We start from the raw sequence: 17,111 nt of genomic DNA on the forward strand, positions 1-17,111 counted from the left end.
ACACATGTGTAGCTTACAATGTGACTGCACTACTTTACCCCATTAGACCTCATCAGTGGACCGCTGCACTCTACTTACCTGTCAAAATGCTACGCTTACGCACTGTTTAGGGCACCATGCTGTGAACATGTTAAGATCAATGAATGTAGGGTCAACATGTGTGCATGGAGGAGCCCATGACCAGGAGGAGACACTGACACGCAACCATCCAGCAGCACTTCAGTTAAGATCAACACACAGCAGCAGGTCTGAAGAGAACACACCAACACTACACACTACCAACACTACACACTACACACTACCAACACTACACACTACACACTACCAACACTACACACTACCAACACTACACACTACCAACACTACACACTACACACTACCAACACTACACACTACCAACACTACACACTACCAACACTACACACTACCAACACTACACACTACACACTACCAACACTACACACTACCAACACTACACACTACCAACACTACACACTACCAACACTACACACTACCAACACTACACACTACCAACACTACACACTACCAACACTACACACTACACACTACCAACACTACACACTACCAACACTACACACTACACACTACCAACACTACACACTACCAACACTACCAACACTACACACTACCAACACTACACACTACCAACACTACACACTACACACTACCAACACTACACACTACCAACACTACACACTACCAACACTACACACTACACACTACCAACACTACACACTACCAACACTACACACTACACACTACCAACACTACACACTACCAACACTACACACTACACACTACCAACACTACACACTACCAACACTACACACTACACACTACCAACACTACACACTACCAACACTACACACTATCAACACTACACACTATCAACACTACACACTACCAACATTACACACTACACACTACCAACACTACACACTACCAACACTACACACTACCAACACTACACACTACACACTACCAACACTACACACTACCAACACTACACACTACACACTACCAACACTACACACTACCAACACTACACACTACACACTACCAACACTACACACTACCAACACTACACACTACACACTACCAACACTACACACTACCAACACTACACACTACACACTACCAACACTACACACTACCAACACTACACACTGCCAACACTACACACTACCAACACTACACACTATCAACACTACACACTATCAACACTACACACTACCAACATTACACACTACCAACACTACACACTACCAACACTACACACTACCAACACTACACACTATCAACACTACACACTATCAACACTACACACTACCAACATTACACACTACCAACACTACACACTACCAACACTACACACTACCAACACTACCAACACTACACACTACCAACACTACACACTACCAACACTACACACTACACACTACCAACACTACACACTACCAACACTACACACTATCAACACTACACACTACCAACATTACACACTACCAACACTACACACTACCAACACTACACACTACCAACACTACACACTACCAACACTACCAACACTACACACTACCAACACTACACACTACCAACACTACACACTATCAACACTACACACTACCAACATTACACACTACCAACACTACACACGACCAACACTACACACGACCAACACTACACACTACCAACACTACACACTACACACAACCAACACTACACACTACCAACACTACACACTACACACTACACACGACCAACACTACACACTACACACTACACACTACCAACACTACACACTACACACTACCAACACTACCAACACTAAACACGACCAACACTACACACTACCAACACTACACACTACACACTACCAACACTACCAACACTACACACTACCAACACTACACACTACACACTACACACAACCAACACTACACACTACACAAAACATAAGAATATGAACATCAAGAATATGACAAAAAAAACAATAATTAAAATATCTGCAACAGGGAAGACATAAACAATCTAGGGCCAACATAGTTCTTTCTTTTTTTATATATATAAAACTACTCGTTTCAGCATTTTTATTTTCTATTTTTCACCATTTCTACTCATAAAAATATGCAAATGATATTGACACCATTGCAAAGGGTTTGTAACGGTATGACCGGTTTGTTTGGGGTGCCAGCTAGGTCTGTGCCTAACAATATCTTCCTCAGGGTGTGAGTCAATATTTAGTCATTAGTTTGGTCAACCGCACACAGGGCTCAAGTAGAGTACAATCCCCCTCACACACTGGATAACAGATCGCTACAGGTTGACCCCAGACAACTGTTCCATTGGGTTTCATTAATCCACTCAGCTACACCAGGCCGGCCTATCAAAGACAGTGTAAACTGTAATGCAGTAAGCACCACAATGCCAGTGTATGAGCCCTGAATAGCTTGATAAAGAGTGTAGTCCTCATAAACAGGTGAAACATGGCATGGATTAGTGTGAAGAAAATAAAGGGATAATACCAATGTCTTACCTGTAGTCTTGAAAGCGTTTCTCTCGCCACGTCACTGCCCCATGTTTATAAAGGCCAGCGAGCCACGTTTCAGCTTCATCTGATCCTCCCACAAAAACAACATGCAACACTCTCAGTGTTACGTAATGTGACACAACAGGGATGTCAGGCTTTGGTTGGATTGTTTGGCCCATTAGTCACCTTGTGTGTTAGGACTATAGCTCCATAATCATAATCAGATCGAGATTATTTGAACAACCCTTCTCTCAAAAGGCAAAGGGACAAACATTTCAGACATTTCACAATTTTCCTGAAAGCTGTTTTACTTTTGAATCAAGAGCTTTTCATTGTTTCAACTGAAAATATTACTATTGAGAGGAAATCACTGTTAATCTAACAGGGAAGGCACTCCAACTTCTGTGAGCCTTTTTGTTATATTTTGTGTTTAAACCTTAAACCTCCTTCTTAATGCACAGTAAGTTACTGAAGTTAGAAAGCATATTCAACTTTGCCTGCTCTCTAACCACCAGCACTCTAACCACCAGCACCCTAAACACCAGCACCCTAGCCACCAGCACCCTAACCACCAGCACCCTAACCACCAGCTCCCTAACCACCAGCACCCTAAACACCAGCACCCTAGCCACCAGCTCCCTAACCACCAGCACCCTAAACACCAGCACCCTAACCACCAGCTCCCTAACCACCAGCACCCTAACCACCAGCACCCTAACCACCAGCACCCTAACCACCAGCACTCTAACCACCAGCACCCTAACCACCAGCTCCCTAGCCACCAGCTCCCTAACCACCAGCTCCCTAACCACCAGCTCCCTAACCACCAGCTCCCTAACCACCAGCACCCTAACCACCAGCTCCCTAACCACCAGCACCCTAACCACCAGCTCCCTAACCACCCAACAGGGATGTGTGCTCTGCCCACTGCTCTTCTGCCTTTATACAGGGGTGTCAAACATACGGCCCGCCAGGGGGTCCAGTCCGGCCCACGGAATAATTGTTAAAATTGCAGAAAAATAAATTAAAAAATAAATTAAAAATACCTGAGTTGGGACTTGAAAGACTGATCTGCTGATTATTAGACAGGCATGGTTACCATTGAGCCACAGTCACAGTGTATTGCAGCACTGACAGGCAGCTATACAGTGGGCTGATGTCTGAATGTTTCTAGTTTATCGTAGAAAGACCTTAAAATAGGGGTTATCATCCAAAAACCTACACCAATGATTTAAACATAGAGAAATATTGTCATTATGTATGCGTTATTATGCTGTGATTTTACTGGTCCGGCCCACTTGAGATCAACATGGGCAGCATGTGGCCCCTTCACTAAAATGAGTTGGACACCATTGACTGCACTTCAGGGGACCCGTCTGTTAAACGCCTAAAATTCACAGCGGTCATGGGCTCATCAGGACCGGTGGTGAGTCTGGTACAGACGGGAGGCTGAACAGCTGGTCCTCTGTGTGGTCAGAACCTCCTGGAGCTGAACCAGCTCATCACTGTGGAGATGATAGTGGACTTCAGGAGGAGCCCCCCAACACGACCCCCCCTCACCCCCTCACCCCCTCACCAGACACAGCACTGCGTCTGGTGAGTATTAAGGAAACAAAACCATTGTTCAACTTAAAATAACTATTTACAGTTTAGATTGGGCAACAAAACCGTCACCAATGTACGGTTTAGGGGACAAAACAACAACACTTTGAAAGTCCGCTGTTTGTTGGACCCATCCTGTGTTTTATATTAAATACTAAGTCAGCAGCTCTGACCCTTTATAATTAAAGGTCCTTATTGACTTACCATTGTGATTGATTTCAGCTGAGCGACACACAATTAACAAAAACACAATTTGACACGAAACCAATAGATTTCACTTTGTGACTATTTCACAACCTGCGTAATACTGGGCTGATGGACCACATGTTACGACTCAATAATGTGCAGAGTCAGGGAGGCGTTATCGTCGTCAAAGGAAACGAGTGGGAAAACCTTGTGTGGAAACAGCTGGACTTGTTATTCCATTCACTTTGTTATCGCGAATCATTCCCACACGTATTCATGGAGTGGACACCTTCAACTTGTGACCTGTTTGTCTCAGACTGTCCATTCAATTCATTCATCGACAAGTTGGCTTACTTACAATCTGTTCCTTGCGTGGCGAGAGGAGGAAGTTACGTAGTTTTTGTTGGTTTGAATATTTAACTAAATGTCAGAACACGAGAAAAAAAACACCACATCAAGAATTACACCTGAAGATTCAGTTTGCCCGCTGTGTGCAGGACTCCGAAGACACTCAGGTTCACTTGACAGACTTTTAGGCAGAGACGTGGTTCCAGTATACAAACAATCTTTTATTTGACCACAGCGGTTCACAAGACACAAAATCCTACACTAATAAAACACTATACTAATGAAAGACTATACTAATAAAAGACAAAACAACCACAATAATACTCGTCAAACACAGTAAAATGGCTCAGTACAAGAAAGACGTGGTCATTAGAGCCCAGGCTGAGGACATCACCCGACACGAAGCTGTGTGTGATTCAGTTCCGCGTCGGAGCCGGTAGGCCGGCGCTGTCAGTCCGATGCAGCCGGGAGCGAAACCGCGGGGGATCAACCGCCGGTTGGCAGCTACAGCTGTGAGAGGTTAGCAGCAGCCATTTTGTGGCGGCGTTCTGCTCGGAGCCAGCCAGAGACCCCTGTGCAAGGGATGACAGCAAATTAATAGAATAATAATAGCTAAATTATATAAACTAACGAAGGGGACCTCCCGATCAGGCAATAATCGTCCGCTTCAAGAGGGGGCGAGGAGGCCGTGTACTGCTGCCCCGGAGGGCTTTACAATCTGTAACATAACATCCCTGTCCTGGGACCTCACATCAGATCAGGAACAACTCCCCAAATAAAGACAGTAAAAACCCTTTCACAGGGAAAACAGGAAGAACCTTCAGGAGAGCAACAGAGGAGGATCCCTCTCCCCGGATGGACAGAAGCAATAGATGTCATGTGACCAGAATGAACAACGTAACAGAGTTACAGCACATTACATGAATATGACAGAAATGATTCATATAAGGAGTAGTAGACATGGTCCATGATCCAGATAGCCACGATCCATTAAGCAGAAGGAGGTAGAGAGGGGGGGCATCAGCAGGGCCATGGCAGCAGGTAGGACCGGTTCCATCAGGTAATCATCAAGTATTAGCAACAAAACTAAAGAAAGAGAAACATAAGATGACAAAAACAACCACAAATCAAGCTTAGATAGGGCAGAAATATGGGGATTTGTGTTGTGCCTTGTTAGGCTGTTTTCACATGAGTCTTTCAGAGCTCTATAGATGCCAGTATGTCTGTTCTTTTGGGGTCATAATTCCAATTCACCTACAACAGGCCAGCCTATTAAAAATGCCACCAGGCTGAAAAGTGTACTTTGCAATGCTGTTAAGTTAAGCTGCAGCAACTCTCAGTAACTCCTATATTTGCATATGATCCACTGAGTAATTGCTAAACTGGGAAAAAACAGTTTGAACGGGTGAACTCAACGCAGATGACTTCCGTACCTTGCATGAGAAATAAGAGATAAGATCATCATTCTAATAATATATCAATACAACTAACAATAGTGTGTGAACTGCGCTCACCTCTCTGCACCAACACGCCACCCAGTGGTAGAATAGAATATTACAAATAACTCATGCATGTATATGTGGCCGCCATTCACTCTGTCCATCCACTTCACATAGACAATGGGGCCATCACGGATCCATCTCACGGATCCATCTCACGGATCCATCTCACGGATCCATCTCGGTGACTTCTTTGTGGCTGGTACTCCTCTCTGTAAAATAAATGAATACTAGTCAGTTGACAGAAAGATGACGTAACGATTGAGCAAAGTGCTCTGCATATTATGTGTAAATATTACTCAAATCATGACTGGTAGTAATTTGAGCAGTGATGTACAAAGCAAACTGTGTATAAATATTACTCAGATCATGACTGTGGTAGTAACGTGAGCAGCAGTGTGCACCGCGTGGCGTGCTCTCGTGCACAGTGTACACATTACTAGTTTGCACCATGCAGTCTTAGACACGTAACAAAGTTTAGTATCTACACTTACCATCTTCCTCAGAAGAACTAAAGCCTTCAAGCTCTGATGACGATGCCATGTCCTCCTCCTCCTCGCTGCTCTCCAGAATCATGCGTCTTGCTTCCTCCGTGTTGAATCTCTGGCCGTTTCTCAATACCAAGTACACAGGTCTTGGCTTGTGAACTTCTGGAGTCTGGACTTGGGAGTCTGGACTTGGGAGTCTGGACTTGGGAGTCCAGACTCCCAAGTCCAGACTCCCAAGGACAGGAGAACACAGGACGGTCTTTCTGCAATTGGAACAGCAGCTGACTTGATGACGTCACCACCTCAGCTGTTGTTGTCATGGTTACTCTGATTCTTCACTGTAAAGTATTTTTACATTCAAACAAAATATGACAACCCTGCTCTTTTTGTACTGGTTTCACAGACATACACATATCATTGTATATATATATATATATATATATATATATATATATATATATATATATATATATATATATTATTGTGTTTATAAATATATATATATATATATATATATATATATATATATATATATACACACACAGATACACATCTCATTGTATATATATTGTGTTTATAAATATGTATTTTATATAAATACGTATATAGATACACATATAAATGTAGATATAATGTTTATAAATGTGTTTTATATATATTTATATATTTATATAGATACACATATAATTGTATATATTATATGTTTATAAATATGTATTATATATATATATATATATATATATATATATATATATATATATATATATATATATATATATACATATAATTGCAAACAATTCCGTCAAAAGTACTAAGATCAGGCTGCTGTCGGCGGGCAGCAGAGCGCTGACGGCCCGGTGCTGCGGGGCTCACGGTCCGCGAGCAGGACCTCAACCCGTCGGCGTATCTTTTTAATTCGGCCGATTCTTGAGAAAGCGACCACAGATTTGATGCTTAAACAACTAACTTCTCGCCTGAAAACTTCCTAAAATTACATGTTGTGACTCAACAACGGTAGTATTCAGAGAATGTCAACTTTCAGTTATGAGTTTTCTCACCGTCATTGTTCCCCGTTTGCTGGTCCGAAATGCATTCTGGGATATTGGCTCTCTCAAGTACGCTCAAGTCTGCTCTGATGCATCCCCGGTAAAATGGGCGGATCAAGTCACATCCGGGCATTTTCACCGTTCTTGGCAGGAAGCGGACTTTTGAATTGAAACAGTACTTGGGCCGCGACTGATGACGTTTCACGAGAACACGAGAACAGAGAAGAACGCTGATTGAGAAACGGCCTCTTTGTTGTCGTGACTAAACACTGTAGCGTGTGTCTATGCTCAGGTGGGTAGTGCTTTGAGACTTCCTGAGTGTACATTGGTTGTTTTGTTCACGAAATGGCGACGGACATATGATTCAACAAATCACAGAGTAGGATTTGCGTCAGATGACACACTGCTGCCCTTTCGCTTGCATGATGATGTTAAAATTATGCTGGGCTCTGCCTGGGCAGGCACCCGGAAGCAGGAAATCTCCTCTTTCCGCCAGATGTAAAATTATATTTCTGCGATGTATAATCGCGGTGCTGTGAATATTTTAGAAACTTAGAGAAACGTTTTGAGTGTCACCACGCGAAACCGCGGGCCCAGTGTGCAGACGTTAAGGCAGACGTCTTCTGCAGGGGGCGCGTGCTCCTCATCAGGGCCAGCAGGGGGCGCGTGCTCCTCATCAGGGCCACCAGGGGGCGTGTGCTCCTCATCAGGGCCACCAGGGGGCGCGTGCTCCTCATCAGGGCCACCAGGGGGCGTGCGCTCCTCATCAGGGCCACCAGGGGGCGTGCGCTCCTCATCAGGGCCAGCAGGGGGCGTGTGCTCCTCATCAAGGCCAGCAGGGGGCGTGTGCTCCTCATCAGGGCCAGCAGGGGGCGTGTGCTCCTCATCAGGGCCACCAGGGGGCGTGTGCTCCTCATCAGGGCCACCAGGGGGCGTGTGCTCCTCATCAAGGCCAGCAGGGGGCGTGTGCTCCTCATCAGGGCCAGCAGGGGGCGTGTGCTCCTCATCAGGGCCAGCAGGGGGCGTGTGTTACTCATCAAGGCCACCAGGGGGCGTGTGCTCCTCATCAGGGCCACCAGGGGGCGTGTGCTCCTCATCAGGGCCAGCAGGGGGCGTGTGCTCCTCATCAAGGCCAGCAGGGGGCGTGTGCTCCTCATCAGGGCCAGCAGGGGGCGTGTGCTCCTCATCAAGGCCACCAGGGGGCGTGTGCTCCTCATCAAGGCCAGCAGGGGGCGTGTGCTCCTCATCAAGGCCAGCAGGGGGCGTGTGCTCCTCATCAAGGCCAGCAGGGGGCGTGTGCTCCTCATCAGGGCCAGCAGGGGGCGTGTGTTACTCATCAAGGCCACCAGGGGGCGTGTGCTCCTCATCAGGGCCAGCAGGGGGCGTGTGCTCCTCATCAGGGCCAGCAGGGGGCGTGTGTTACTCATCAAGGCCACCAGGGGGCGTGTGTTCCTCATCAAGGCCAGCAGGGGGCGTGTGCTCCTCATCAGGGCCAGCAGGGGGCGTGTGCTCCCCATCCGGGTCTTTAGGGTCACTCAATGCAGAGTTCATACACATCTTGACCAATGGGTTCCATGACTTTAAACCAAATGTCCATGACCAATTTAGTGAAATCTGGGTGTAAACAGTAAAAAGTGAGTAAATGTAGTATTTAAACTAACAATGAGAATACAAAGCATACAGTAAACCTAAAATGACACAAATGAATGAGACAATAGTTTGATTAAAAGAATAAACATTTATATAGATGCCTGCTTATATTTTGAGTCTTTCTTTTAAAAGCATATTCATTATTTCAAACTCAGCGTAAATGAACACATGAATATAACATATTTACATAAACACATGCATATAACACATTTACATGATGGCCTCCACAAGGTTTTAAGGATTCACGGTCCTACATGTTTAAAAGCAACCTTTACATTAATATTCAGTATTGTATGCAAGATAACAGGTATCTTTATGCCGGGCCGTTGCACTAATAGGCCAACACTAATTTTCATTTCGGCCACCTACTCACTGCAAGTTTAAAATAAAAACAGAACTATATGAACCGCTTTGAACCGCTTGTTTTATTTGTCATACTTCACGTCACGCTAAATGCTTTCATAGACTTCAAATCTGTACTGGATCCCGTTCTCCTGCTGGAGCTCTGGTGCTACTCCTGGAAACCTGTGGAGGAGATCAGCATCACGTATGTTCCATCTGCCATGCACACATTTATTTTTATATATATATATATATATATATATATATATATATATATATATATATATATATATATATATATATATATATATATATATACATACATACACACACAGTGTTGGGGGTAACGAGTTACAAAGTAACGCATTACACTCAAAATATTGGTAACTACACTACTTTACTAGACCTCAGTAACGCGCGTTCCTGCGTTACTCAAGACATGTGTACCAGTCCGAAAAGTTCTCTTTTAGCGCCGCGCGAGTCACACGACACTTCCTGATGAACAGCCAATCACAGAACTCCATCTGAGTGATCTGAGTGTCGCAGCTGCTGGTGCGTAGGAGGAGGGAAGCGGGGAATGGAGGAGACGGAGACGGAGAGCCCGGATCCACCTGGGAGGTTCTCTCCTGGTTCCCTAGGAATACCATCAAGTGCACCTGTCTGTAATGACGTGGAGCTTCTAATGAGGACAAGACACGTCTGTATGAACGGAATCCCTCTACTGGTGAACTGCAGTATTACAACTGTTAAAGCATTGAGAACGCGCTCTTGCACCAGACATGTGTATATTTTCCACACGTAACATCAACATTAGTTAGCGTCAACAAGCACGTATCATTGTACTGTCTGCCTTCAAAGTAAAAGCACTTCCTGTTTACATGCTCTTCACAATAAGAGTAAATCATGTAATAAAACAAGTTACAACACTGTGGAAAGGCTTTCAGCCTGGGCAGTGTTGTTCTGACCCCAAGGAGGAACAGGCTGTCGGGTAAAAGATTCAAGAGACTTTTACTCATGCGATACAATCGCTATTTTGAAGAATAGAGAAAAATGATAAACTTCATAGGATATAGTGCACTTTCTGTTTATTTAGGCAACGATGAAGTGGAGTTTCTGTTTATTTAATTGCATTTTCTGTTTATATTTTTTGGGTTAAGTGCATTTCTGTTTCTATTTTATGGGAAAAAGTGCCCTTCATTTTTCTATTTTTCTTAAACCACTACAATGATTCCTATAGCAAGCTGGTTTTGTTCTTAGGAGTCGGCCCCCATTTGGTTTAGTGAGGTCTCATGTTTCCCAAAGCCTGTTTTCAATGTGTTCTGCTGTTTGACCTGAATGTCCCCACCATACACAGCCTCTTGTATCCTGTTGTTTGTGGATTCTAAAGTGAGGCATATTTCTTTGGTCAGACAGTGTGAACAGGGTTAATGTTCGTTCAAGTTAATGGCTGAGTTTTATATGCCATTTTGTTTTACATGTTTACAATACACTATGCGGAAAGGCTAAGAGATGCCCTTTATTGAACATTGAAAATAAAGTGATGAAAGGGCCATGATGTTTGTCCATGTATCTTTGCGGTTAATTTGGACATTTGCTTAAAAAAAAAGGAAAGTAAAGTAACTAGTAGTGAAGTTACTTTTCAAATGCAGTAACTAGTAAAGTAATCTAGTTACAATTTTCAGAAGTAACTAGTTACTTTTTCTGAGTAACTACCCCAACACTGTGTGTGTGTAAAAAAAAAAAAAAAATATATATATATATATATATATATATATATATATAACACGATCCAGTAAAATGTGCTGAACACGTGTGCTGCTCTTACTCTGGCAGTAGACGGTATCTGTCTGGACTGATCTCAGGGAGGAACGTGTCACACTCAAACTGCTTCAGGATTTGCGTGACGAACAGTCTCCTGGCCCCCGGGCTCTCCATGAAGTCCTGGGAAGCCCAAAGCAACCAAACAGTCACAGAGAGAAGAGCGCTCTCTGGAGGCAGAAGTTCACCATCACCATCCTTGATGAACCAGCACAATGACCTGGATGTTTTTCCCCCATAGTGCATCAGTCATCAATACGTACGACTAGTCTTGAAGATGTTGAGAGATGCTGAAATAACGACTTCATGGTGCAGATGCGTAAACGTTTGGTGTGACCGCAGCATAAAACTCAACAAATAAAGAGAGTGAGAGACAGGAGTAAAGTTCCGTAACAGTGGTTAGAGTCAGCGACGGTAAGACGTCTCAGGTCGTGAGCAGGAGGGTCCCGAGTACCTTGTAGAGAGAGCTGCCCCCTATGACCCAGACCTGGTCCGCCTGGTCCGCCAGCTGCAGGTCCACCAACCTGAGGGCCGAGTTGAAGTCTGGCGCCAGGTGGTGTGCTCCTGCAGGGGGCGCTCTGGAGGAGAATCATATGAGTCACTGCAGTGAACAATACTGGAGACAACGTAACATTGTGTCCAGGTTGAGAGCAACAGATTGACCCACATGTACCAGAGCGTTCAGATTCATGTGTCCAGGTTGAGAGCAACAGGTTGACCCACATGTCCCACATGAAGCTTACTGCTGTTAGCTTCATGTGTCAGGCGGTGCTCCTGTCTCCATCAATAAACGGAAGGCTCTAGATGTAAACCCAATTTATGAAATGGCAATCCTCAAAGAGACATGTTTTCTTACTAGAACCAGGAACTTTGCTGTCCAAAATGATATGATGATCATTATCAAAAGACTTTGGGAAAAGGTACCTCGTTTGGGGGAAAGTATTAAATATTGTAATATCTACAATAATCAGGTCTAAATTAAAAGCACATCCTAGTACTGATTGTTGTCTTTCTATTTTACAATAACAATATAGAGAACTGTTATGCCAAAATTAATTACAGGTGAAAACTGTAAAAATACCAACAGATTCATCCCTGTACTAAAAGCTGAAATACAAATGGCATAAAGCAAAACAATAGAAGTTACCATCAGAATTTGAACAAACAGAGCAATAATTCAGAACCAGCGAAAGACCTTGAGGGAAGTTCAGTGAAACATCAGACTTCAGATGTCAGTGCAGTGACACATCAGATGCCAGTGAAACATCAGATGCCAGTGACGCATCAGATGTCCAGTGACACATCAGACGTCAGTGCACTGAAACATCAGACGTCAGTGCAGTGACACATCAGACGTCAGTGCAGTGACACATCAGATGCCAGTGAAACATCAGATGCCAGTGCAGTGAAACATCAGATGCCAGTGCAGTGACACATCAGATGCAGTGACACATCAGATGCCAGTGAAGTGACACATCAGATGCCAGTGAAACATCAGATGCCAGTGCAGTGACACATCAGACGCCAGTGAAACATCAGATGCCAGTGCAGTGACACATCAGATGCCAGTGAAACATCAGATGCCAGTGCAGTGACACATCAGATGCCAGTGAAACATCAGATGCCAGTGCAGTGAAACATCAGATGCCAGTGCAGTGACACATCAGATGCCAGTGAAACATCAGATGCCAGTGCAGTGACACATCAGATGCCAGTGAAACATCAGATGCCAGTGCAGTGACACTTCAGATGCCAGTGCAGTGACACTTCAGATGCCAGTGCAGTGACACTTCAGATGCCAGTGAAACATCAGATGCCAGTGCAGTGACACTTCAGATGCCAGTGAAACATCAGATGCCAGTGCAGTGACACATCAGATGCCAGTGAAACATCAGATGCCAGTGCAGTGACACATCAGATGCCAGTGCAGTGACACATCAGATGCCAGTGCAGTGACACATCAGATGCCAGTGAAACATCAGATGCCAGTGCAGTGACACTTCAGATGCCAGTGAAACATCAGATGCCAGTGCAGTGACACTTCAGATGCCAGTGCAGTGACACTTCAGATGCCAGTGCAGTGACACTTCAGACTCCAGCTGTGAAGCTGCACCACTGGGTGGACACATACTTGAGCTCCCTGCTGAGGACGATGTTGATCCTGTTCCTCAGAGGTCTGTTCTTCTCTGGGATGGAAAACCACGTTCTTCGACCCATGATCACCACGTTCTGCTTGTCTGTTGAATGGATTCATTAGTGGTCAACTCTCAGCTCTCTTACAGCAAGTTAGTGATGCATTTTAAAAACAAGTCTTTTCCTTCTCTGGAACAGACTTGATCAATAATAAACTTGGAATAATCTTGTTTAAACGGTGTGATTACATACAACCTGAATGAAAAAAAAAACATTTCTCTGATACCACACCTTACCGTTAGGGTTGGACACGAATATTTGACTATTGTGTTTTTTGTTCTTTGGGTAAGTAGTTTTTTAAACTCCTTGGGATTATAACATTTTATAAAACACAACAACCTTTCAGGAAAACGGTTGCAATTCAATAACAAGTCAAAATGAAAACATCAACGCACTAGAATGACAGAATCCTTCAATCGAACTAAAGACACAAGTTGCTGTCCATCTCAGGCGAGAATGGAGACTTGACATGAAGAAGAGTCCAGCCAGAGCCCCGTCGCCATCGTGCTGTCTTCATGAAACTAATCAGTGCTGCACACTAACCCAAAGGTCAGAGCTGCAGTCGTTCATGAGGCTCTTCTTAAGGTAAGACATGAAGAAAGAGCTGCAGTCGTTCATGAGGCTCTTCTTAAGGTAAGACATGAAGAGTCGTGCATCATCAGCATGTTGTCATGTTAACAGGTCATGTTATCATGTTGTCATGTTATCAGGTCATGTTATCATGTTAACAGGTCATGTTATCAGGTCATGTTGTCATGTTATCAGGTCATGTTATCATGTTGTCATGTTAACAGGTCATGTTATCATGTTGTCATGTTAACAGGTCATGTTATCATGTTATCATGTTGTCATGTTAACAGGTCATGTTATCATGTTGTCATGTTATCAGGTCATGTTATCATGTTATCATGTTGTCATGTTAACAGGTCATGTTATCATGTTGTCATGTTATCAGGTCATGTTATCATGTTATCAGGTCATGTTATCATGTTGTCATGTTAACAGGTCATGTTATCATGTTGTCATGTTATCAGGTCATGTTGTCATGTTAACAGGTCATGTTATCATGTTATCATGTTGTCATGTTAACAGGTCATGTTATCATGTTGTCATGTTAACAGGTCATGTTATCATGTTATCATGTTGTCATGTTAACAGGTCATGTTATCATGTTATCAGGTCATGTTATCATGTTATCATGTTGTCATGTTAACAGGTCATGTTATCATGTTGTCATGTTAACAGGTCATGTTATCATGTTGTCATGTTAACAGGTCATGTTATCATGTTGTCATGTTATCATGTTATCAGGTCATGTTATCATGTTATCATGTTATCAGGTCATGTTATCATGTTGTCATGTTATCAGGTCATGTTATCATGTTGTCATGTTATCAGGTCATGTTATCAGGTCATGTTATCATGTTGTCATGTTATCAGGTTGTCATGTTATCAGGTCATGTTATCATGTTGTCATGTTAACAGGTCATGTTATCATGTTATCATGTTGTCATGTTAACAGGTCATGTTATCATGTTATCATGTTGTCATGTTATCAGGTCATGTTATCATGTTGTCATGTTATCAGGTCATGTTATCATGTTGTCATGTTATCAGGTTGTCATGTTATCAGGTCATGTTATCATGTTATCAGGTCATGTTATCATGTTGTCATGTTATCATGTTGTCATGTTATCAGGTCATGTTATCATGTTGTCATGTTATCAGGTCATGTTATCATGTTGTCATGTTAACAGGTCATGTTATCATGTTGTCATGTTAACAGGTCATGTTATCATGTTGTCATGTTATCATGTTATCAGGTCATGTTATCATGTTATCATGTTATCAGGTCATGTTATCATGTTGTCATGTTATCAGGTCATGTTATCATGTTGTCATGTTATCAGGTCATGTTATCAGGTCATGTTATCATGTTGTCATGTTATCAGGTTGTCATGTTATCAGGTCATGTTATCATGTTGTCATGTTAACAGGTCATGTTATCATGTTATCATGTTGTCATGTTAACAGGTCATGTTATCATGTTATCATGTTGTCATGTTATCAGGTCATGTTATCATGTTGTCATGTTATCAGGTCATGTTATCATGTTGTCATGTTATCATGTTGTCATGTTATCAGGTTGTCATGTTATCAGGTCATGTTATCATGTTATCAGGTCATGTTATCATGTTGTCATGTTATCATGTTGTCATGTTATCAGGTCATGTTATCATGTTGTCATGTTATCAGGTCATGTTATCAGGTCATGTTATCATGTTGTCATGTTATCAGATTGTCATGTTATCAGGTCATGTGATGAGTGAGAACACGAGGTACTGCTGTACTTTGGTTCCATGTGTTCTGTCTTTATGACTTTCCCGTTTCCTGACGCTTATGTATTTGTGTGTATTTTGTGTTCATGTTAGTGTTCCTCTCCATAGCTGTAGTATGTAAATCATGTGATGTGAGCAGCGCTATGGCCCAAGCAAAGACCATGAAGTAGATCTTATCTCATTCTACGGGTCAACTGACAGAACCATAAAGGTAATGTTCACAACCATAAGAAAGAGAGCTTCTTGTTCTACATTGATATGAACGATATGTCAGACTACCACAGTGACAAGAGACTTCATGGAAGGGAACAGAACCAGAACAGAACAGAACCAGAACAGAACAGAACCAGAACGGACCCGGTGACTTTGAAACAATAAGGCAGCATGAGGACTCACCACATTTCATATCAACAACATGTTTGACGTTACCTTTCACTGATGACGTCGTTGTCATCCTTCTGAAATGTTTGAATTCATTACTAGAAGAGAAGAACACATGTAGTTATTCAGTGAACACAGGTCTCGCGGGCTCCGCGCGCTCCGCGGGCTCCGCGTCTCGCGCTCCTCGGCGTGAACACCAGCAGGTGAACGGCTCCCTCTCGGGCCAGCAGGACTTACTCGAGCCGGACCGGATGCCACGGCAGATCTCCACTGGACCCGATGCCCAGGTCCGGACACACCGCCACGATGGCGTTCAGGACGCGGGCCATGGCGCTGCTACACCCCGCTGAGGACCGGGAGCTGCAGACTGGAGGGGCTTCCGGGCGGCAATGCAACTCTTCTTCTACTTCTTCTACGTTAATAGCGGTTGACTACCACTTCACAGGACATTACCGCCACCAACGAATGTGGAGTACGGATTGAAAAACAAAGAAAACTAAATAATCTAACACACTAAAGGAAACTAAATTATATAATTCTGGATCCTCAAACCCTTTAAATGAAAGTCCTGGTTGCACATGAAGTGTAGCCGTCAGGAGGCTTTATCTACATGTTCCAGATAGTCTGCATAGTGCGCGCACACACGCGCGCGCGCACACGCGCACACA

At 43.5% G+C, this 17,111-nt stretch overlaps 1 protein-coding gene across 1 annotated transcript; it reads right to left on the reverse strand.

The window, feature by feature from the left end:
- Positions 1 to 9,488: 9,488 nt before the first annotated feature.
- dhfr (dihydrofolate reductase) lies at positions 9,489 to 16,994 on the reverse strand. Its single transcript, XM_079222760.1, has 6 exons — positions 16,681 to 16,994; positions 16,492 to 16,541; positions 13,662 to 13,767; positions 11,985 to 12,108; positions 11,538 to 11,653; positions 9,489 to 9,895 (listed from the first exon to the last, which is right to left on the reverse strand). The coding sequence occupies exons 1-6, from the start codon at positions 16,770 to 16,772 to the stop codon at positions 9,820 to 9,822; spliced, it is 564 nt and encodes a 187-aa protein (XP_079078886.1). The 5' UTR covers positions 16,773 to 16,994; the 3' UTR covers positions 9,489 to 9,819.
- Positions 16,995 to 17,111: the final 117 nt, after the last annotated feature.

This window comes from Taurulus bubalis (genome assembly GCF_910589615.1).
Source record: "Taurulus bubalis genome assembly, chromosome: 8".
Taxonomy (NCBI): domain Eukaryota; kingdom Metazoa; phylum Chordata; class Actinopteri; order Perciformes; family Cottidae; genus Taurulus; species Taurulus bubalis.

Coding starts and splice junctions, on each gene's coding strand:
- dhfr (XM_079222760.1), bottom strand. CDS start 16,772: ATGGCCCGCGTCCTGAACGCCATCGTGGCGGTGTGTCCGGACCTGGGC. Junction 13,768..16,491: donor AACGACGTCATCAGTGAAAG/GTAACGTCAAAC, acceptor TCCATTCAACAG/ACAAGCAGAACGTGGTGATC. Junction 9,896..11,537: donor AGATACCGTCTACTGCCAGA/GTAAGAGCAGCA, acceptor TCTCCTCCACAG/GTTTCCAGGAGTAGCACCAG.